Genomic DNA, 24,938 nt, shown 5'->3' with positions numbered 1-24,938 from the left:
GCGAAAGCTGTACAATGAAGTGGAGAATTGTGTCAGAAATTTGAGATCTATCAAATTTGACACAAACTCATACGGTAGCCTAATTTCTCGGCGTTTTGGGTTAGGTATTTGGACGTTAGATTTATTTTTAAAATATTTTCAAGAAGAGTTATTAACTGTTGAAAATTGTTTTGTCGCTAAGGGGTCAGAAAACGAAAGATCAAACTTCACTACTAGTAGTTTTTACGGACAGGTGACTGATCGACAGGGTGGTGCATTTAAGCCTTGCGCATATTGTGAAAGGCCTAATCACTCTTCTCCACAGTGTCAAACTATAATAACCAACATCCGGTCACGCAAGGATATTTTAAGAAAGGCTTCTGGATGTTTCATTTGTGTATCGAAAAATCTCTATGCGATAGAGTGCTCATCAACCTCGATCGCAGGGCCCGTAGCGTTTTTTGATATGAGGATGAAACGCGTAAGAGGCCCTGGTACAACAGACCAATGAGATTGCGTGCACGGCTTTTTAAATTATGTTAAAAAGTTAATTAATGCAGACGTTTTTTATGGCCACTTGAGTTGCTCATTCTGACCCTGAGTCTTCCTGTAAGTCTTCTTTGACAAACAGGTATTTAGGTATCCTGTACATCCTTTCTATCTCTGCTTGTCTTTTTTCTAGATCTGCCACAAACAGTTTTATCAGCGGTTTTAGATCGTCGTGCTATCGTGGAACGTTGTTGTCATTTATATCGAAACTCACTGGCACATCCTTTGACTTTTGGCAAAAAAAGTCAGCCGTTTTAAGTTCCTTCAAAATTGGTGACTTTCGTGCTTCCGTGTTGTGTCTGGATTATACCCAAACTTACTTATACTCTCTTCTCCTAATCTATTGAAATGCTAAATAGCTAAAGTTTTTACAATAGAAAACCTTCTTAGATTCGTTAGACAAACGATTACGTTTTCCTTTGCAACTGAATGTCGTCTTGTGTCCAGCATTTATGCAGTTGGAGATAACATTCTTGTGTCAAGATTCGATATATTCCGGACTTTTTGTCAAAGCATTTCTCTTCTCAGGAAGCGTAAATCGATCTTTCCTACACCAGCTTCGAATTGTTGTTTTTCACTTTTGCGTCAGTTGTTTTGTCCCAGACTATCAGTACAAGAAACTTTCTATAAAAGAAAGAGAAATCTTTGAGGCGGGAAAAATTAAACTTACCTTTAATCCCTATACCTGATTGTTTAGAAACCTTGTTTCCAGAGCATTCGATCGTACGCGTAATTAATCTCGGGGCAAGGGAGCAAGGGAACCTGGGGACCAAAAATCAAGTTACTTTTGTTTTCTTCCAAGAATTTTGACAAGCCTCGTTTCAAAAACGTGATAACGAGGATCCTTAAATATTGTGGCAGAAGTAGCGTCACATGATTTCGATTTCGTATTTTGATGTTGTGATGTGAAGAAAATAGCAGATAACTGTTTATACATACCTAGCTAGTATAGCTAGCTAGCTGGTGAAAGAAAATAGCTTGGTAGGTTGTTACTTGTTGTTAATGTGAAGATAGATAGATAGATGTGCATATTACACATAACTAGCCTCACAAATATTGAGGGATATACCCTGTCTATTATTTGAGGGGGCCATGGCTTGATGGAGAGTCCTAGAGTATTTAATGCTCATTTTGAGCTACGCAGAGTCAATTAGGGCCGCACTCTATTGGACAACTCTCGGCAAAATCCAACGGCCCACACCCGGGGCTATGGTAACATTCACTCACCCATGTTGAATCCCGCCCATCAAGGGGAATCGAACCCCAGTCTCCCGCACAGAGTACGAATCCACGTCGCGACAAAGCAATGTTTTTTGTCCCAACAAAGTCAGGCATTCTCTATTATTTTTTAGCTAGCTAGCTTTTCTTAATACTTTTTTCCACGATCAAAAAGAAGTTGCTAGCTACAGTGCTGATCGCGAGTAAAGCTACACATCTTTGAGAGTACAAGTGCAAATAAATGTGAGTTAAATAATTCACAGTGAGAGTACAATGCGAGTGGGAGTGAAATAAACAAGAGTAATCTTTTTAAAGCTTACCTTCCGAAAAAAATCAAGTTGACCTAAATCGATTCATAACATCTTCAGAAAAAACAATTTAATGTTTATTTTGTTAAAATCGCTACAGTATTCAAGAAACCAAACAATGTTTACCTCGTGTTTTAAAAGCATTCACCTCACTTGTCGCCATTTTGTGAGTGAGCATTTAACAGTATAATTTATGCGTCTTACGTCACTAGTTAGAAGCTCACATTTGGACCCACGGGATGAGAGGCGAAACTTTGTGCATAGGATGTGATTTGTAAAAGAAAAGCTCCACACGTTTGATGAATAAGGACGAATTTTTTTTGCTTCATAACTTCTTATGATGATTACTCAACCGAAGTCAGTCTTTTTCAGAAGAGGCGTGCAATAGCACGCACACGACTTGGCACACGCCTAAATCGTTTCAGGCGTGTGATTAATCGCACGCCTGAAAAATAAATATTGAGTTTTCAAAACCAACCTTTAAAATCCATTTTGTAGCGTGCGATGGCAGCCCTCGAAAGAATTTTTGGAGATTCGTCAGACAAAATGCCCGATACATTTCCGTCATGGTCGGACACTTTCAGATCTCAGAAATTATTGAATAGTCCTGGTCTTTTTAATCCACGAGCAAGCCTATTCATAGCCAACCTGACCATCCTAGCTAATTTACCAACTCCTGACTTAGTTAAAAGAACTACGTAGACATAGATCTCTTTTGCCTGGCCCCTTCGTCATGGTAACCAAGTCTTACACAAAAAATCTTAACTAATGTGGAGGTGAACGCCGACGGAGCACGGATGAAGCAAGTCTGCAAAACTGCACTTACAGGCGGAATAGACATTTTATCATGGATTTAATTTTAGATAATTTCTTCAGGTCCGAATTTAATGGATTTTTTCTTTATGCCTGTAAAAACGTAACCCACGTGCTGTGTAAATTTTTTTGTCCACAACGTGAATAAAGATTTTTTTTAACTTGAAAACAAAGCATATTTTTGCCTATTTGCTTGTGGTGAACTGAAAAGTGAACAATAAATATAAAAATTACAGTAAGGTCATGCATACTATTTCGGACATGTAGAAAACGAAGTTAAGATTGAGAGAGTCGCTATACCAGTAGACGCTCGATCATCGTGTTTGGGGTTCACGATTTAAAACGTCCCCCACTTTTCTACTGCAAAATGAGTGCGCAACAAAAAATAACCTCGGAGCCCGTGTCATATGCGTAACATTCTTTGCACGTGCGCTTTACATTGTACGCGTTGATTTACACGTGCGAATCATCGCACACCTACTCAAAAATTCCTGAAAAAGACTGCGAAGTTAGTATTCATTTTCAAAGTTTCCTGAAATTTTCACGGGGGTAAACATACTCATCACCAATGAATTTCACTAGTAAAGTTTGAGTAAAAAATTCCAATGCGGAAGGTGATTTACGATCTTCTAACAGGTGACATCAGAGCACTCAAAGGTGAAGAAATTCAATATGGCGGATGGTTTACCTCGTGTCAAAGGTGAATTTTAAATCTTTGAATAGGCATTATTAACTTATAAGTGCAAATTAAGGAAAAAAAACTTTATATTCGTAAATCACGTATGAATATGAGCCATTTTAGGTCAACTTGATTTTTCTTGGGAGGTAAGCTTTAATACCGCGAGTACACAATAATTAAACTACCGGGGAGTAAATCTTTAAAATATATATCATGTCACTCGCGAGTTATATTAAAGAAAAACATAAGACATTAATTTTAATTCACCATTTTTTTTTAATTTAGTTTATAATTAAAAAATAAATTTTTAAGTTCAACTTTTCCGTCTCTTCTTTAAATGCTTTCGCTACTTTCATAATGTGAAATCACTTCCAGCATGTTCTTTCGCAAACACCTTCGATAAATTTTGTGGATAAGGCAATTGCATTCCCTTCCAACGCAGCTATTCGCTTTTCTAGTCTTTCAATGACTTGTCGCATAGCAGCACAATCGCACGTGCACTGCTTTGTTTGCTTGGGATAATTCAGAAATGTGTTGTTCTAATGGCAGGTGTTGATTGCAGAGGTCTGGCTGGTGAAGGCGGAGAAAAAGGTAGGTCGGGAAGAATAGAAGTGGATAGTGTCGTAGTAGATGGCAAAAATGATGGCAGTGGTTTTCCGGGTGAAACCAATAACTTTAGAAAGGAGAATGTGTTTTCAACTTCATTGTTTTGCGTCTTTGGTGTTTCTTCGGCGTTGTTTTTTACTTTACCATTTTGCGCCTTCGGCGGTTCTCTTAAAACATCACTAAAATCAACTTGGTAATTTAGTTGTGGGACTTAGTAATTTATTTCTACTAATGAAGGTTGTCTTTTATCAACAGCTGTACTCTGAAAGAAAGTTTATAATACATAAATTGACAAAGAATAAAATTTATGTGCTGATTCTTACGACAAATTTTTTATAAACTAACATCCTTTTTAATGAACTTCTTCCGAGGTTTTACTAATATTTCGCCTGATGTCCGCGTTTTATTGTTTTTAATGTATTTTATTTTTTATTCTTTTTTTTCTTCAACCTCTTCGATGATAAATGTTTTCTCATTGTTCAACCAATCTCTTTCAAACTGTGTGCAATTTGACCATTCATCTAAAAAGAAAGAAAAAAATCTTTATTACTAACAGTGAAATTTATCTTAGTCTCTGTTTTTCTTTGGGTCGTTTACAAAACTATACTTACTGATTAAAATTGTAGCTTTGTGATTTTTTATATTCTTTCCGCTACCCCATCGCACAAATACATTGTCGTCAACGCTCAGTAACTTTTCTTCCCTATTTACAATATTTTTAGTTTTGACAGAACCAATCCATTTATTTTCATCGAAGAAGACGCATGCATATTTGTATGTTTTAACTCTTATTTGACTGAAAAACGATGATGCCATAATGAACTCAAATAAATAAAGACACTTAAAATGAATTCCTAAGGAAGCAAACTCTTTTAGAGCTAGTTTTCGGCTTTTTCATTTCTTACTCTCATTGTACTCGGGAGTGCAAAAATAGAGTCATTAAATAAAGAATTTGATTTTCGTCTTTTTTGATTCTCACTCTAACTATACTCGGGAGTACAAAAACAAAGGTTATTAAATGATAAATGAAATGTTCGGCTTTTTTTTATTTCCTACTCTCATTGTACTCGGAGGTGCAAAAACAAGTTATTATAATAGAAATTTAATTACCTGCTTTGTTTTATATTCTTACTATACTCGAGAGTACAAAAACTAAAATGTTCAACTTTTTTTATTTCCTACTCTCATTGTACTCGGGAGCGCAAAAACAGAGTCATTAAATAAGAAATTCGATTTTCGGCTTTTTTATCCCTTACTCTAACCATACTCAGGAGTACAAAAACAAAGGTTTTTAAATGACGAATGAAATTTTCGGCTCTTTTATTTCTTACTCTAACTGTACTCAGGAGTGAAAAAACAGAAGTGATTAATAGAGAATTTGAGTTTCGGTTTTGTATTTCTTATCAACAAATCAAAAAGAAGGAGCACTGGAAATAGGGAAACAATTACCTGATCATGTTCGTCAAAGAATTATCAATTTAAAAAATGAAAACCTTGGTGTCACCAAAATTAAGAAAAGACTTAAAAGTGAAAGATATAATGTTGGAAGGTCAGCAATATATCGTCTTTTTCAAAAGTGGGCCAAGCATCATTCTATTGCAAATCTTCCAAGGAAACCGAAATCACCAATAAATGTTACAAACCCCATTTTCGATTTTATCGACACCTGCATGGAGAAAAACGATGAACTCACTGCTAACAAAGTTGGACAACTTTCGCTTCAGCAATATAATGTTAGCTTTTCTACAAGTAAAATCAAAAGATTAAGACGTGGTCTCGGTTGGTACTCCACTGGGACAAAGTACTGTCAACTTGTAAGGGAATTAAATCGTCAAAAAAGGCTTATCTTCGCTAAAAAAGTACAATAAATGAAAGATGATTTCGGCAATGTTTTATGGACAGACGAGAGTTGCATTCAAATGGACTGGAACGCAAAGGTATCTTTTCATCGTTGGTGGGAGCCAGTAAAATTAAAAGAAAAACCAAAACATTCTTTTAAACTTAACGTTTGGGGATGCATATCAAAACGTGGCACATCTTCAATTTTAATTTTTCACTGCATAATGGACAAAGAGTTCTACTCTGAAGAAATTTTAAAAAATATGTTAAAATTGTTTATTTCCGATGTATTTCCAGATGGGCACGACCCCAAACGCACCATTTTGAAAGCGTCACAAGTGATGCAGGAAAATCAAATAAACTGGTGGAAAATACCGCCTGAATCACCAGACATGAACCCTATAGAAAACTTTTGGCATGAAATGAAGGAAAAAATTCGAAATGATTATAAACCGCCTACGAAAGAAGAATTGGTAAATGCAATTTCGGAAATATGGTCGACTGTGATGCTAGAAAAATGCTGAAAGTATATTTGACACTTACGCAAGGTAATTCTGAAAGTCATTAAAAGCAACAGAAAGGAGAAAGGCATCTGGTTTTTAAAGAACTACTTTATATAATAAAACTGAACATTTAAACTGAACGGTAAAAGTTATTTGTATATATACTTTCATTTTAACTACTAATAAATTTTTTTACTACACTTTTGTTGTTGTTTGTTTTTTCTATTTTTATCCTCAATGTTCTTGATGATATTGAAGCGTAGTTCTGGGCACAGACTTTTTATTAATAGGCAAAAAAAAATTGTTTAAAAAAACATGTAATCTCTTACTCTCTCTCATTTCTTAATAAATTTGTTTTACTTTCTAAACAACACAGTCTTTTTCACTATTTAAAATTAAAGTTTTATTTTTTCAACTTAATTTTTTTAAAGTTTACAATTTAATATCTCTCCAAAAAAAAGTTTAATTTTTTTAACTTACTTTTTTTAAAGTTTACAATTTAATATCTCTCGCAAAAAAATTAATTGTGTTCATGCGCATATTACTTTGACTTTAAAAACTGTACTTACGTGATACACTCGCGGGTAAAAATATAATTAATCATTGAGAGTATAATTAACAAAAATGCGAGTAATATCATTACTCGCACTCTCACTGTTTTATTTTTGTACTCTTACACTCGAAAATGTGTAGCTTTACTCGCGACCGGCACTGTAGCTTTGGGAGTTATGATGATGATGATGATAATGATGTGCATATTTTACATGGCTAGCCTCACAAATCATCATTCATCATCATCATTCTCGGCTTAACGTCCGTTTTCCATGCTAGCACGGGTTGGACGGGGTATATTAATGACCCTCTTCCAATGTGATCTAGACTGTGTTAGATCTAAACTCAACTTCCTCTCTATCAAGTCTGTCCTTATAACCTCCTGCCAAGTCTTTCTCGGTCTGCCTCTGGGCTTTGCCCCAGGAACTATCAAGTCTCTACACTTTCTTACCCAATTATCCTCCTCCATTCTTTCCAAGTGCCCCAGCCAATTTAATCTTCTTATCTGGATAACATCTTTAATTCTACGGAGACTTAGCCTGCTTCTTAGCTCATCTGAACTCTTTCTGTCTCTCAGACTGGCATTACACATCCACCTAACCATTCTCATATCATTCCTTTCTAAACGGTCAAGATCTTCCTGCTTCACTGCCCATGTCTCACTACCGTACAACATAACAATTCTTACACAGGCCTCATACAACCTACCTTTTACCTCAATTGACAGGACTCTGCTAGTCAATAAAGGAAGTAACTCTCTAAACTTTTTCCAAGCAGAACCTATCCTGCAAGTAACACTTCTTCCAACACCCCCTTCACTGCCCAACATATCACCTAAGTAACAGAAGTTCTTAACTATCTCTAACGAGCCACTGTTGTACATCATTAAAGCTGGAAATACTTCATTCTCTATAATCTCACCTTTGCAACGCTTGCATACAAACGGTATGCCAGCTCTTAACCTTCCACTAATACTACTGCACTTCTTATGTACCCAATGCTTGCAAGTCTGACAAAAAATTGAGTTACTACCAACCCCTTTCCTGCAAACTCCACAAGGCCACTTTCCAACTACAAGGTCACACTTGGCTGCAATGCTACTTATCATGACTTTAGACTTTGCTGTGTTTACCTTCAGCCCTTTCTCTTCTAGTCCTTTCTTCCACTTCTCAAACTTTTCAACTAATTCTTCCATCGACTCTGCTATGAGAACTAAATCATCTGCATACAATAACTCCCATGGACAACCTGTTCTGAACTCCATCGACAGCGCTTCTAAGACTAGAATAAACAACAAAGGACTAAGTACAGAACCCTGATGTACACCAACATTTACACTAAATTCATCACTAAGTGAATCGTTAATCCTGACACGACTTCTAGCATTGCTGTACATAGACTGAACCATCGTAACTAGCCACTCATCCACACCTAATTTTCTCATAGCCCACCAAATAACTTTACGTGGCACTCTATCAAAAGCTTTCTCTAAATCTACAAAGGCAAAATAGAGATTCTTTCTCTTTCCTAAATACTTTTCCTGAAGCTGTCTGAGTAAAAATATTGCATCTGTAGTGCCACGCCCTGGAACAAAACCAAATTGCATCTTATCTATATCAATACTTTCTCTAAGTAACTTATCAATCACTCTTTCAATAACTTTCATTACTTGGTCAACCAACTTCAAACCTCTATAGTTACCCCTTTCTAATGCATCACCCTTGCCCTTGAAACAATTCACTATTACACTCGACTGCCACTCACTCGGAATAGCACAATCCTTTATAATCTGGTTAGCAAGACTTGTAATAAGCTCAACTCCAATATATCCAGATTCTTTTACCATCTCTGCAACAATACCTGATACTCCTGCAGCCTTGCCAATCTTCATTTTCCTAATAGCCTCCACTACCCATTCTGTCTTGATCTGCATAGCTGGCCCTTCTACGACATCATCATCAGACAAATTATCCTCATCCCAATCAAACTCAGTGTTAAGCAACCTCTGATAATGATTCTTCCAAGCTACCCTTTTCTCCTCCTCTGTGATAGCCAAAACACCTTCATCATTACGTATACACTTCTCACCTACAATATCTTGATTAGTCTTCTTCATTTGCTTTGCTATCTTGAATACCTCATTGCGCTGGTCTTCCCTTCTTAACACATCTGCAAATCTGTTTCTCTCTGCTTCTGATTTTGCCTTATACACTGCTGTACGAGCCCGACGCTTAGCTTCTAAGGAAATATTTTTACTACCACCTGACTTCCACTCTTTCCAAAGTTTCCTCTTTTCCTTTATACACTGGTCAACCTCATTATTCCACCACCAGGTCTGTCTATGTCTAGCTGGTCCTTTCGTCCACCCATAGGTATCATCAGAAGCTTCTAGAAGACAATTCTTCAAAGTAGTCCAAGTACTTTCAACATTGTCACTATTACATTGACTATTGTAGGCTAACTGCTGAACTTTTGCACTAAATTGTCTTGCTACAATCTCTTCCTTCAGCTTCCAGACTTTTCGACGGGGCCTGTACTTTCCCTTGGCTTCTTTGACACTCTTCAAGATAATATCACAAACCAGCAACCTATGCTGGGAAACACACTCTTCCCCCGATATAACTTTCACGTCCTTCAGCACTTTCTTGTCTGACTTTCTAACCAAAAAGTAATCTATCTGTGTCTTACAACCACCTGACTCATATGTTATCAGCCTACTCTGTCTCTTACTGAATGATGTGTTGCAAACCACCATGTCCGTTGCCATTCCAAACTCAAGCAATCTCTCCCCTTCCTTATTTCTGCTCCCAAATCCATAGCCTCCATGCACACCTCTATAACCTTCAGATGACTTCCCAACATGACCATTAAAGTTGCCGCCCACCATGACAAGTTCAGTGTCTCCAAACTTTGATGTGACTGCTATTAACTCATCATAAAACTTATCTTTATCTTCCTCACTGAGTCCACACTGTGGAGCATAAACTGACAGAAAAGTGACAATCCTATTACCTATCAAAAACTTTATCACTATAATACGACTATTAACACGCATAACATGTACTACTTTTTCTACCCACTTCTCTGCAACGAATATGCCAACTCCTCCATATCCATCACTATTACTAATCCAAAAAAGCTTATACCTTGCCCTCCTACCTTCCACAAATCTCACTGAAGCTCCTCTCCACCTAACTTCCTGAACACAACACATATCAACAGATCTACGTTCTAACATTTCAACTACTTCACTTGCTCTACCTCTCAGAGTACCAACATTTACACTAGCCATCCTCAACCTAGTGTTATCTACCTTGTGATGTGATAGCTGGGTAACGGTCTGACGATGCTCACATCTGACATCTGTCCTACCGTGCGCGACACCTTCACTCCTTAGAGTTCCAGCCTTGTTTACGCAGTTTGTCTGATTAACTATTCTTACGGCCATTAATAAAGAGTTTTGGCATTGTTTTACAGCTGGATGCCCTTCCTAGCGCCAACCGTTCACAGACCGGACTGGGTGTTTTTTAAAGTGACACCATCACTATGTGGCATTTCATGGGACTTCCACAATCGCCCCTTTAAACTAAGGTATGGTGGAGGACGTTCAACTCCTCTCTTGTCTCTTAAGGAGACCCTTCACCTGCCTCATATCGAGGGATATACCCTGTCTATTATTTCCAGGAGGGGCCATGGCTTAGATGGAGAATCCCAGCTAGAGTATTTAATGCTCATTTTGAGCTACGCAGACTAGGAGCCGCGCTCAACTAGACAACTCCCGGCAACATCCAGCCTACACAGTGCCATGTTCCCAATTTTCTTCACATGGCTTGGGTAACCTGGGGCTATGGTAACATTTACTTGCCCATGTTGAATCACCGTCAAGAGGAATCGAACCCTGGTCTCCCGCACAGAGTACGAAAGGTATAACCACTAATCTATGGTGCCACATTGTTAGCTAGATGTTTTGTGGCAATGTGGCTCAGTGATTATAACTCTCAGAAATTGGCAGAAGATCAGAATTTAATTTATATAAGTGTGCTAGGCAATAACAAGGGTTCTGACTCGCTGGAAACGCTGCAACAATAACCAGAGGGCTGTCGAACGAAAAAAAATTAATTTCCCCTAAAGAAACCAGAATCAAGCCAAAACAAAATTTGGCGTTGCTGTCACAGTATCTTCCGCAAAATCATTATTGTTAACTCAGTCTCTGAAGGATGGTCTACTAATTTAACTAAGGTAGTGATAGACATGACCATAGTTAAACATGGTTGGAATATTTAGAGACGGGAACTCTTTCCAGCCTTGAACAGGAAAGGCACTTCAATCCCACAATGCCCGGTAAAAATAAATTGTGACGTCTGCCGGCTGGAGCATTATTCATTTATATAATGATTCGAAGCTTAAATATTGCTGTTATTTGTTCTAAAATGATTAGAAAAACATCTCTAGCGAGAGAATGCCCTAAATCTCTCTATTTTGTTATAAAAAGAATGCAACCGAAACTGCTATTTTAATTGCAGTAAAAGTGTTTCAAACGCAGTTGTTGTGAAATATATTTTTTACATAAACATGTACATGTGAATGGCAGTATATTAAAAACTTGCAAACAATTTTGTTTTTTGTTTTTGGTACAAAAGGTATTTCAATATATATATTTAGGCACTAAACCTTTGTCAGTCATAGATATATGTGTAGGGACGAGATCATTAATTCATATTTATAAAGTTGTAAAGGCTTTTGGTGGCTTCTGAAAAATTAAATAATTTAAATTGTTCTTGGTAAAAACTAAGGTTTCTTCTGTAAAAATATGTTTTTTTTAATAAGAAGTCGTATTAAGTAAGTATTTCGTATTTTTAAAATAGGAATTAATATTTTTAAAATTATCTGTGTTTCAAAAGATACTAAATCCATATTTTGTATTTTAAAAATAAGAATAGTCAGTGAAGTGGAAGAGCATCACATTTTTCATGCACTATCCCAGTATGTATGATCTTGCACCAAACAATAGTTGTCCCATCAGACCAGAGACATTATATTTTTGAGAAAAATGAATATCTGGTTGTTTCTTTTAGAGTTGTTGCTTCTTCTAAAAACATGAGCCACAACAGACAATACTCTGCCAGTGAGCCACTGCTTGGGGAAGGTATTTCGTATTCATCTTATGCTCGTTCAAAAAGCATTTCGAGTATTTCAAGCATTGACAATGCTATAAATGAGGAAGAACAAATTAAAAACAAACTGAAATGGTATTTTAAAAACCCATATCAAAAGTATAAAGATCGTGGAAGGAAACCAGTGAAGTTGATATTGCAAATTATAAAGATTATACTGGTCACTGTGCAGGTAATGATGTCTTGTTTATACCATTTACATTCTGTTCAAAAACTGTATGTATTTGATTATTTCTTAAATATTTCAATGAATATTTGTATTACTTTGTCAAGTAAGCCTTTAATCTTTCACAATAGAAGCACTAAATCAGGACGTTGAACACCTAAGATCTATCACCTATAGTCTCAGATCTCAAAAGCTAACGAGTTCAATTCTCAGGACAAACTGTTAAGTCTGCCTTATATAGTCACTTGTAGTGTAACTTAATTTAACATTTCTTCACACAAAAGTAAACTAGTTGGAGAGCTACTTTCTCAGTGGAAATGATTTCTATAATTGTAGCTACTGTAAAACTAACTTTTTCCGCTTGCAAAAAAAACATTGGAATAATTTTACATCTTTTGGAAAAGTACAGTCCTTGAATCAGTACAGTACACAAGGTGCATTGCTAATGATGCATGTACACGTGATAGTGTATATCATATAGTTGTATTGCAATCCTCATTACATTGTGTATTTTTTTATAAAAAAATACACAATGTCATGGGATGGGATTTATGACAAGCAAGATTAGTATGATTTTCCTATCAACAGAAAAGACTCAATTTCGTATCCTTACCAAAAGTTTAATTACCAAGCTAGATTGACACAGAATAAGGCAATGGAAACTCAATGTCTATTTTATGATATTTTAAAAAAAAAGAATCCTAGTTCAATTGATTTTGTTTTCAATTTTTTTTCAGTTACTGTAAGATCAAGGCAAAATGAAATACAGCAAACATATTTGTGATTTCTCTTGTCCTTGTTGCTCTTTCAGGTAACGCTATTTGCGGTAGATGAATTCTCTGTGGTGCAATTCAACACAGACAATATTGAAACGTTTCGAAACTTGTTTTTGGTAGATTATACTGGACAACGATATCATGAACTTTTCACCAAGAAGCAAATTTATGAACACATCTTTTTTACTTGGCAACAGGTTGGCTAACTTCAGCATCTCATTTTGTTAGTTGTTTGAAAATGTTGAAATAATAAAGAAGTTTTTTTGCTGTAATAGTTTTGTATTTAGTTTTATATCTACTTCAAAAGAACTGAACCTTCACATATTGAATTTATGTTGAATGTTAAAAAAGATCACAAAATTATTTTCCCAAGCAATGGCCTACCACTTCCTGGCATATGCTAAAAATCGGTTGAAATAAATAAATAAAAAATGATCAACTTGGTATTCAGAGATTTTAAAACTTAATTACTATGTTGTTTCTTTTCGACTTTTTTGCCAATGTCAACAATCACCTATTATGATTTGTATCGATGACATAAACTCTTTTAGGGCTATTGTTTTATCATTTTCAACTAATAATGAAACAACAGCTAGAATTTTTAAGGAGGCTGGTTTTTCTTGACCATACGTAATGACTTTTGTTAAAGTTTTTTCAAGCTTTAAATTTCCTTTGCAATTTTGGTTAATTTTATCGAATGTTTTTTTATTCAAAATGTTCAAGGGTGAGCACCTATCAATAAGGAATCGCACAGCGGTACTTCCTTCCACTTTAACTTCGGCATGAAATCTAATTATAGAATTAACAGGCGCGAGTTCTGCATTATTAATGGGTTTAGCGGGGGTGGTTTCTGAACTTTCTGTACTAACTTCTGACTTTTTATGAATGATGTCATTTACAGTAGAACAACACAAAAACTCAGTTGAGTTAGCATAATCAAACAATGTAAATAAGTGATAGTCCTCATCATCATTATTATCACTAGAGTCGAAGGAATTAGAAGTAGCCAATTTGTTCACCGACCTGTTACCCCTTAGTTTCTTTCCCTCAGAACTTTTGCAGTATCTAGCAAAATGTCCGATTTTGTGACACTTGTCGCACTCTTTCCCTTCTGCTGCACATAGATTTTGATGTGGATATGTACCTCCACAGCAAAAACAGGTGTTTTTGTTTTTTAAATGGCTATTTCTAGTTCCTGGATAATTTTTGATACTTGTCTTGTAAGCTTTTTAACTTCTTCTTGCTGTCTGTTTGTTTTCTCTACTTCGCCTGCTTTCTGTTCCGAATCTTCTAGCTGTTTCACGTATATAAGAAAATCAGTTAACGTAACTTTCGAATTTTAAAATGCGTATCTTCGTAGTTTATTTTTGTTTGTTGATAAAACTAATTGCTGCTTAATTTCTTTTTCTAAATTTGCATCAAAGTCACATTTTTTTCCTTGCTGTTTAACTCGTACATAGAATTGATGCATGTTTTCATCTTGTTCTTGTTTTAACCTGCGAAATATATATACCTCATAATCAGGGTTTTTTTGGGGGGTTAAAATGTCCATCGAGTAACGCAACTGCAGTATCGTTAGCCTAGTTAACTAAGCTTTCTTCTTCGAGTTGATAAAATGAGTTTCTCTCAAACTAAAGCTTAGACGCGAACGAATGACTCAGCGGAAACCCCAAGTTTAAATTGGACAATGTGACTAATCCCTTCGGAGGCCATTTTAATTTATCTGTGAGTTGTTTACCAAGCTTGGTCACATCTTACTGTGGTAAAAACTTTATAGTTTACTTATGTTTGTTAGGTTGAGTGAAACCACTCGCTAGAATATTTGGATAAAAAGGGCTTTCCCCGACATGCACCACGTGAGCAAAGAACAATAGAATAAGCCAATAAAAAAGCGCGGCCAGATTTTGGCCGCAGAAAAATCATTTGAGACCCAGCGTAATTTTTCCCACCCTAACTACTCCGATTTCCCGGTGGTAAGAAAAATTATGCTGGGTCTCCTGGCTATATTAATGGTTGAGTTTGAGTCAGAAAACTTGACTGCAAGATAAGGCCTTGTATATTTAAAAGTTTTTTTTATCAAGCACCAGGTTTTGGATTGCCAATGTTTTGCTTGAAATATTCTGTCATAAAAAAATATTGATTTTTGTTTGGTCATCAACTTGTGAGGCAATCATATCAAAAAACCACTTATTGAGACCAATATACAACCTCTACAAAGTCTGGGATGATAAGAGACTATAATTCCATCACATCTATCACATCCGCCATTTTTGTTTGAAGCTATAGAAGGAACTTTTAAAATGTATGTTGTTTTTGTTTTTTAGTATTACAATTTTAACCACATTATGATTGGTTCATATGAGTTACAAGATCAAAACAAAACATACCCGCCAATGGTGTTATGTATTGATTCAAATGGAAAAAGCCGAGGTGCTTTGAAGAGAGACAAAAACTTCAATGGTTTTTCTAGGAGTGAGGATGGTTACTACATTGTTGATAAGAGTGAAAGTGCCGAAAATGGTGTGTATATATGTTATAGGAACATTGTTTACATGTGATATATATCTTCAATCTTCAGAACTGGAAGCCACAAACAAACCCACTCCGCTACATACAGCAATATGCGATATGTGGTGCACGCAGATTTTGGCCTTTATAAATAGGTGAATCCGATCGCGACAGCCCAGTATCATTGCTGTACATCATATTGAAGTGGAACTATCTTGAGCATCACTATGATTATTACTATGCAATAGATGGAGAATTATTTGTTTTAAATTTGATGCCTTCAAAAGTTTGTCAACAAGATAGATTTATAGAATCTTGTTTTCATTTTATTTGATTTACACTAGAAAAATAATGATATATAAATACAAGTAATTGGTGTGTTAAATATAGAACACAAACATGTTTTAATCTTGCTGAAGAAACGATTAGATTCTTATGTACTTTAAAATTTTCTCTTAGCATGTCATAAGTTAAAACCACCAGAAGGATTGGCAAATGAAACTCTTCTTCAAGATTTTATTAGGGGTAATAACTTGACATCAAACTTTCAATGGTAAGATTTTATTCATCAGTTGTTTAATCTTTTTCGCCTCTGGCTGTTTTCTATAAAAATTAAAGCTGAGAAGATTTACTATGTAGCTTTTATTGATTTTAAAAACGAAAAAATACTATAAAAAATCCCTCTTTTTACATAACAATTATGCTTCTTGCTTCCAATAGCAGAACATTCATAGTTTCAATTAATTTATGCCTGTAAAAATTGTAGTTCTTAAAAACCTTTTTTTATGTAAAAATTGTAGTTCTTTGTTCTCAAATCGGTAACATTTATTGTTTTAGTTAAGCAAAGATACACTTGAAATATATTTCAGTCTGGGTAACATGTTTTTATTGTGTAGGATTCTCAGTTTGACACTAAAGTTCTCATTTACAATGAATTACACAGTTGTTCATCGCACTAATTCTCCTGATTGTTACAAATTTGATTTAAAGGTTTGTTTGTTTGTTTGTTTTTCCTACTTGCCTGTCTGCCTTGCTCTGTTTTTGTGTTTTTACAACACATTTTGCATCAACTCTACTACACTTTTGCAAGTTTCAATGTTTAAAATAATATCCCTGGTTAAGTGAGTCTGGAATATCAAGAAAAATAATATCTCTGGCTAAGTGAGTCTGAAAAATCCGAGAAAATATTTCTTCAGTATTTTAAGTTCAGCGAAGGCAAAAAATAATACTAACCGAATATGTTTTTAATACATTTCTCATCTCACAGTTTTATACAAATAAATGGATTCATAATGACATAATTATATTTTACTGCATTAGAATATTTGTCAATCTATTTAGTTCAGACTGTAGCAATCATATAACGTTAAACTAAATAGTTAGGGTCTGGGAATTCCCTTGATAGTCTGTCAGAGGATAGCCAATAGTAGCGTCCAACGAAACAATTTTGTAAAACTTGTAATCTCGGATGGCCAAAACAGCTTTCCCAAGATCAAAGGTTTTAAATCATTAAATTAAAGTCGCTTCAGTGAATTTGCATAAAGTCACGAAAATTAGTATTTTCTAGAGCCTATGGGTTGGGAAATTTGTTTTTGAGTAACTGCTATGAACTCTAAAGTAAATTGAAGATCTATCAATCTATCTATCAATTCGTAAAACTCCTTGCAGGCACAATTTGCATATGACATCTTAAAAACTTTCAGTGTCCTTAAGAGTCTAGGTTGCACTATGTCTTAACAATGTCTATGGTATAGGTAAGAAAATTTTAAGCCTACCAGAGTGTAATACCAAAGCGAAAGAAAACTCTCACTAGGTATCAATTTTCGAGTTGTCATAAGAGACCTGGCATGTTATGTAATTGAAGAATCACCTAAAGTTTAGTAAAAGAATTGACTGACAACATTTTAATGAATTCATCTTATTTTGTGTTTTTTTGTTAGGTTATATTTGATAATTCTGATTTGGATGGTATTATGAAGGTGCGGCTAGAAAGTGATGTAGACTTTCATATCTGTCGTCAAAATTCTGGAAAGCTTCACATAAGGGGTAAGTTGTGTGTAATTTTTTTGTATTCATAGATTATGTGTAATACTTCCATATTCAAAGTGGTAAAGCATTACATATTCATAGTAGTGACGACATCATCTGACTTAAGAAAGTATGAAAACCCACAGAACGTGTTGCTAATTATTAGAAATGTTTTTATGAGTGCGTTGTAGTGTTAAGCAGTTACAGGATGTTTTCTTTCTTGCAGTGTGTCTATATGTCTAATTCTTTATATTCATAGTCAAGGATGAACATATACGTGTTAAACCATGTTTAGGAAGAAAATATTTTTGACATTAAGACTCAGAAAAAAACTGAAATTTTTTTTAATTCTATCTAAACCTTGACTATAATACAATATTAACATCTCAGGCACATGAACTGAATCATTTTTCCGTTATGGAGAAAGTTAATTTTGAAAATGCAATATTTTGTTACAAAATTTTAACAGGAAAATCATCAGAGTTTCTTTGGTACTGTTACTGCTGAAAAAGAATAGAATTAAGTTAAGACATTTCGCACGTACCTTTTAATTTTAAAGAGCTTCTCACAAATAAACTTATTACTATTTATAAAAAATCGCTCAATTTATGCAAATTGTCTTTAATTTATGCAAACTATGTTAATTTATGCACAATACGTTCAATTTATGCAAAGTACGTTCAATTTATGCAAAGTACGTTCAATTTACGCAAAGTACGTTCAATTCATGCAAATTGCGCCGTCTAACATGAGACATGTGTTACCTGACTTCAAACTTAATTGTTAGTGGTTTGTTGTTCTTTTTTTATAGAATATAACTCGACCAAAATACTTTGGACCGTTTTTGATCTGTTTATCATAATAATATGCGTCTTCTCCTTTATACTTTGCGTGCGATCGTTTAAAAGACATGTTAAATTGTCCCAGGTTATTATCTAACTTACTTTTATGACTGTTGTTTTACTGTCGTACTATTGTTTGTTGTTGTTGTTTGTTGTTGTTATTTCTTCTCCTTCTCCTTCTACTTCTTGCTGTTGTCGATTACACATTATTTCTTTATAAGGTACTATTGTTTGTTTTATTGTTTTTGTTGTTGTTGTTGTTGTTGTTTTTGTTGTTGTTGTTGTTGTTGTTGTTGTTGTTGTTGTTGTTGTTGTTGTTGTTGTTGTTGTTGTTGTTGTTGTTTCTCCTCCTCCTTCTCATTCTTCTCCTCCTTCTCGTTGTTGTTGTTATTGTTTTTGTTGTTGTTGCTGTTGTTGTTGTTGCTTCTCCTCCTCCTTCTCATTCTTCTCCTCCTTCTTGTTGTTTTTATTGTTGTTGTTGTTAAATACACATTATTTCTTTATAAAGTAAGGGGTGAAAGGCTGAGTACCAAGAAACCGCTCAACAACTGATCAGGCTGGAAAGATTTGGAACGTTTTGCAACTGTGCCTCAGAACTTGCCTCTAAAATCTAAATATTATGCTTAGCAACCTTTGAGACTGAAATGGGGATCAAATATGGAGTCTACTGCTGTAACTCTTTATTTTGTTGTATTGTTATATTTTATTTTATAGGATGTTGGAAAGTTTTTCACTGAATTTCGTCATGAACGCTTTACTCTTTCGGATCGGTTAAACTTTTTAAGTTTTTGGTTAATGCTAATTACTTTGTCTGATATCTGTTCGACTTGTGGTTCAATCATAAAACTACTCGTGGATTGGCTGGTAGGTGTTTCTTTGTTTTTTATTTATTTTTTATTTATTAGGGTTGTAGTTTTTTTAATGAAACATGGCCTACAAAGTTGTCTATTAAGATATCGCTTGAAAAAAAAAATTTACTTAGTATTTTTAGATTAAATTTCTATCTGTTAATTTTTTTAAAGATTTTTCGTTTCGTGTCTAATATTTCAATAATTTTAAGCTAAAGAAACCTGATGATGCATCTATCGTTCTAGGAGCGACCAGAATTATACACCTCGTGCAGCCTGTTCTTTGGAATGGCTGCTTTGTTTTCTTGGATTGGTATCTTAAGATATCTTGGCTTCATGCAAGGTTATAATGTAAGTTTAGAGAACTAAGTTGCAAATAAAGAACAATATGTTCGGTATGTCGTGATTAACGAGTGTTGAACAGCCAACGAGTGTTCAGTATGTCGCAATTAACGAGTGTTAAAACGGACAATCAGCATTCGTTATGTCGGGATTACCGAATGTTGAACAGCCAACGAGTGTTGATTAACGAGAATGTTCAGTATGTCCCAATTAACGAATTTTGAATGAACAACGAGTATTCTGTAAGCCTTGATTAATAATGTATTACGCGAAAACGAGTATTCAGTGGTGAATATGAACATTTTAGAAAAAAGCAGTTTTAAAGTAGAGGCTTGGGCTGTTAAAATAGCTTTTGGTCGTTTGCGTATAAATTTTTATCTATCGCTATTCTCTATAAAAGCTTCAGAAGGCCTTTTTCGACAAAAAATTAGTTGTAGCCTCCCTGTGTTTATGTTAGTATATGTAACTGTTAAGGTTTTCCTGATATCTCTATTTAGACTTTACTGGTGACGTTGAAGACAGCCTTTCCCACCATGATTCGATTTGTCTTTTGTGTTTCTTTCATTTATTTGGGATTCACCGTGTGTGGATGGATTATGTTTGGTCCTTACCACGAAAAGGTGTGAAACAGTTTTTATTTTTTCGTTTGTTTGTTCGTTCGTTCGTTTGTGTAACGTTCAATACGCCAATAAAAGGGATGAAAATTTTGAACATTATTTACATTTTTTATATCCTTGACTCAAAGTAGCAATTTTTTGCAGCCATTTTGATCAAAATTGCGTTATTATTAAAATAGGCTAGTCGTTAGCTTATAAAAAATCCACAGTTTCGCCCGTCCCATATATTCTGATCTTCCCGGACGCTCGTAATTCATTCAGCTACTTTGGACAGACCATTCCCCATCCTTTTCTTCTCCCCCTAACAGATTGACATCTTCCTTCTTCTTGGACAATGCGAATGTGAATCCTCTATAAAATCAACCCCCGAAAACCCTGATCCTTCTACTTGGAATCCTTTATTACACAATCTATTGTATCCAGAGTCACGGCTTGGGCATTGGAAAGTGGCTTGATAAAGTATTTTCGAGCTGTATCTCTAACGATATTTTTACTATCATCAAATCGTCCAAATACAATTCCAACCCAGACTAGCATTATAAACAAAATGCTGGTATTACTAAATTTGATATTATTTTCTAATTGTTTTAAGCATTTAATGAAAGAAGGAAAGTTCTTACAATTCATCGTTTTTTAAAGCGGGTCCATTTCTTTTATTCTAGTTCCGCAATCTTTTCGTGACGTCAGAGTGTTTATTTGCACTCATTAACGGTGACGATATGTTCACAACATTCAGTGAGATGGATGATTCGGATAGTTTGATTTGGTACTTCAGTAAAATCTACCTCTACACATTCATCTCGTTGTTTATATTCGTTGTGTTGAGTTTATTCATCGGTATAATGGCTGATACGTACGAACGCATTAAGGTAAGAAGAGGGAACGTGTTATATCTTGCTGTGTTTTACTTTTTTAAAAATTATTCAAAATTGCAATAATTTCGTTTCTATTAATTTATTTTTTTACAAGATTTGATAGGTAGGTACCCTTTTTTCAATGCTGTTCAATTCGATTATTTTCTTATTTATTGTTTCATGCAACAAACAACAAAGTTTGTACAAAAAAAACAAGTTGGCTTCATATGAAAGAGCTTGAGAAGTTATCCATGAATCTTTTGAGCTTTTTGAAAAATCTTATATTTTAAGTCAAGAGTTTTGACTTAAAATATGATAATTAATTCATGACGTCATCGATTAGAAAAAATGAGGTGTTGTTATAAATATTTATCAAGGTGGTTATGTAAATATGTTTTTATCTATCCAGTTTGATAGTTTGAACATATTTACATGAATATTAATACTTAGTTACCCTGATTATCATTCATACCAGCAATTGTTTCTAAGCATCTGATGGATGATGTCATAGTTCCACATAATCAATAAAGATTTATGACGAAAAAATAAAACAACTTTACAAGCTCTTTCATATGAAATAAACTTGTTTTTTCGCAGGAGGTAAGCTTTAGCGTTTTTAAGCGTAATCTGGAAGGAGTTTTTTTAAGATTTAAGCATGACATAAACGCAGTCTGACACTAGAGAAAAAGGCATCATTTTTTTTTAAGAATATGTTTTTCTAACAATCGAAATTTACTCCCGGTATACCAGGAGTAAAATTTCCCCGTATGATTTCTCCTGTTGGTTTCATCGAGACAAGGGTTTACTAATGCGCATGCGTGTTTGTTGCCCATTTAAAATGGCGATCGATCAAAATAAAAGTTGTTACAGATGGGGAAATGAATAAAAACACCTTATAACACCGTAAGCATTAAGCTGGAATGACAAAAGTTGTAAGCATACTCAAGCTGGGCTCAAAATGCACTATGCTTTATAAAGAAAAAAGAGGATATATTTCGATCATTTGCTTCGTAAATTCTCATTTTAAACATGTTTTCGTTCCAGCTTGTGATCATGTACAGGGTAAAGTGATCTTGTCTCTCTTTGTTGCTTCAATGCAGTGTTTTTACTCCCTTTATTTCACAAGTCTGTGAAGCGATACCACAGTGTGTCAAACTTAAATAACATATCATCGCATGCTTAAACATGTTTTCGACACCCTCGTCTGTGGATTGTCTATTTACAAAATTAAGGCTCGCTTCAGCTTTGAAACCCACAAAGATATATATGTACGACTTTTAGGTTAATTTTTAGCATAAGTAGCGAATTTTGATTTAAAATCGCCAAACAAGATTTGTGTTGTGCGAAGATTTCTAGAAATAACTTATTCAGTAAAATAAATCTCGATTTTATTCTTATGTGTTTTTCTGGTAACTGATTTTGTGACTGATAAAAATAATAGTCCACTTTTGTGATATGAGCAAGTTCAATTGAAGGCTACCTCAATAAAATAGAAGTGCTAGTAAATTAAGGAAAATATTTGAGAAAAAAAGTTTATTGCTTCCTACAGGATTATGGTCACGCGCCAAAGTCGCGTATGGAATTGTTCATGGAAGGAAAAGAATATCACGCCGGTGGAGAGCAACAACATCGACATGGAACCAACATGTGTTCTCATCGTGGTGGGGAAAATTTCAGTGGTGTGGAAAGGGGGGATGACGATGACCCAAATGCGTAAGTAGACTCTTTGACGATCGGTTCGTGTATCACTTTCTGGATGATTTCGAATGTGGCTTTTAGAGAGGCAACTTTATTTTTCGGAGTTTTTGTTTCTTGAACATTTTGTGGTACTATTGTCAGCAAAGCTTCCATTCCATTTATAAGCAAATATTTTACCAAATACTTTTCGATGTTTCAATTTTTTTTCCGCAATAAAAATGTTTCTTAAGTTAGATTGCTTATTTTTTATTTGAACAAGGGATTTTCTGATCCCTGATTCGTATATCCGCGAAAATTAGTTCCGCGAATTTCAGTTAGCGGTTAGAGGTTATAATATATTCCTTAGGGTATATTTTAATTTTATCAATCAATTGTTTTAAAAATCTTCCTACTCATTTTTCAGGCTTACCGCTTAGCTATACCCAAGCTGTGTGAAGTTGTACATGTGAAAAACACGTCATTTTATATTTAAAACAAATCGCACAGCACAATTAGCATAAGTTGTAAATCTAGTTAGTCACGTGATGTCAACATTATTTAAGTGAAAAATTGAAAGTACTGTTACTTCCGGTTTACCTGGACAACTAGCATCTTAATGTCACGTCTTATTTTGTGCGAATTTCGCAAAGCACTTTTATAAGAAGTTGTGTATATTTTATAGCCGTTAAATTTTGTAATTAGCATATTGTAAAAAAAATTGTGTTTCTGTATTCGAATGTAAATATATAAATTTTTACACAATCATTATTCTCTGTGTCCTGCTTAATTGGTAAATCACGCCACGAGGGAGTACTTTTTTAAAACATGCTTCTGCAGTTATGATAAGATCTCCTTTGTAACCTCACTTTTTCATATGCCTCGTTTGTATAAAGCGCTGGTTTGACTTAGTGAACTGGAACTCGTTACCGTCCTGAACAAAAAAAACATCCTGTTGTGACAAAATGATTGGCCAAACTGGTCCAAAAATTGACCAAAACCTAGCTTCGATGAAATGAAAATTGGCATGATAATCAAACAAGCATGCATGTTAAAGGTGACGTCAAAATCTTAAATTTTTTTTGGTGATTGCGGTAAAAAAATGATCATTTTACTTCTAAATTTGAAATTTACCTATTTTCATTTGCGCGTGTCGAAAATATCCACGAAATTGTGAAGCGATTATGGTTGTCTTTTTTGCGCGCTTAGTTTTTTAAACTCGCCTTAACTTGCCTGCACGAATGCTGCTTTCGTGGCAACTTGTCATAGGTGGTTTACTTCTACTTTGTAGTGCCCCATTTCATGACATCAGTCGAAAAGATAAAACTACTTCTTTTTCTGCAAAACTGACACTGTGAGAGTGGCCTTTCTTCCCAGGTATTTTAGCCCTTTTGATATGAAAGGAGACGGGTAAAGGGACATAACATAACTGCTTTGTTTTTAATAACATCCTGAACATGGCACCACAAGCCATGTAAACGTGTGTACGTAAAAAAATTAAGATCCTAGATACTGCAGCACTCTGGACACGTACATCCCTCTGGACGCGCACAGCACTCTGGACACGTACATCACTCTGGACGCGGATAGCACTCTGTACACCTACATCACTCTGGACACCTACATCACTCTGGACACGCACATCACTCTGGACACGCACAGCACTCTGTACACGTACAACACGCAAACCAAGTTATTCTTATTTTGTTGTTGCCAAAAAAGATTCTTTTAGTTTTGTCCTTATTAATAGTCATTTTGTTATTACTCAGCGAGAGGTCGATTCGCGAAAGTTCTAACTCAACCTGGGAGACAAGGATATTCAGGTTTTTATGGGACAAAATAATTATTGTATCATCTGTATATAGGTGGTGGTAGTTTGAATTGATGACATATTATAAGTCATCAATATACAAAAGAAAGCGCAGGATGGCACCCCAAAAGCGTCTTAAGCAGATCTGATCTTGTGTCGTTTACAAGAGTTCTGTTCGCCCTTTTAAGTAGGACTCGAACCAGTCAAAGGCAGCAGCTCTGATGCCAAAACACCATAGTTTTTTAACAAAGTT

At 35.0% G+C, this 24,938-nt stretch overlaps 1 protein-coding gene across 1 annotated transcript; it reads left to right on the top strand.

Moving 5' to 3' along the window:
- The first annotated feature begins 1,366 nt into the window (after positions 1–1,366).
- Positions 1,367–23,640, top strand: LOC130628806 (mucolipin-3-like). Its single transcript, XM_057441821.1, has 14 exons — positions 1,367–1,509; positions 12,122–12,392; positions 13,198–13,359; positions 15,487–15,682; positions 16,130–16,223; positions 16,567–16,660; positions 17,611–17,716; positions 18,510–18,625; positions 19,255–19,404; positions 19,635–19,739; positions 20,228–20,350; positions 21,010–21,216; positions 22,751–22,914; positions 23,303–23,640. The coding sequence occupies exons 2-14, from the start codon at positions 12,144–12,146 to the stop codon at positions 23,313–23,315; spliced, it is 1,779 nt and encodes a 592-aa protein (XP_057297804.1). The 5' UTR covers positions 1,367–1,509; positions 12,122–12,143; the 3' UTR covers positions 23,316–23,640.
- The last annotated feature ends 1,298 nt before the right edge of the window (positions 23,641–24,938 follow it).

The sequence above is a fragment of the Hydractinia symbiolongicarpus genome, chromosome 2 (assembly GCF_029227915.1).
Source record: "Hydractinia symbiolongicarpus strain clone_291-10 chromosome 2, HSymV2.1, whole genome shotgun sequence".
NCBI lineage: Eukaryota > Metazoa > Cnidaria > Hydrozoa > Anthoathecata > Hydractiniidae > Hydractinia > Hydractinia symbiolongicarpus.
This window is presented reverse-complemented; position numbering and strand designations above follow the sequence as displayed.

Bases quoted from the DNA above. Each gene is read 5' to 3' on its own strand.
- LOC130628806 (XM_057441821.1), top strand. From the start codon at position 12,144: ATGAGCCACAACAGACAATACTCTGCCAGTGAGCCACTGCTTGGGGAA. The intron at 17,717-18,509 runs GTAAGTTGTGTG...CTTTTTTTATAG, and splicing joins TGGAAAGCTTCACATAAGGG to AATATAACTCGACCAAAATA. The intron at 21,217-22,750 runs GTAAGAAGAGGG...TGCTTCCTACAG, and splicing joins ATACGTACGAACGCATTAAG to GATTATGGTCACGCGCCAAA.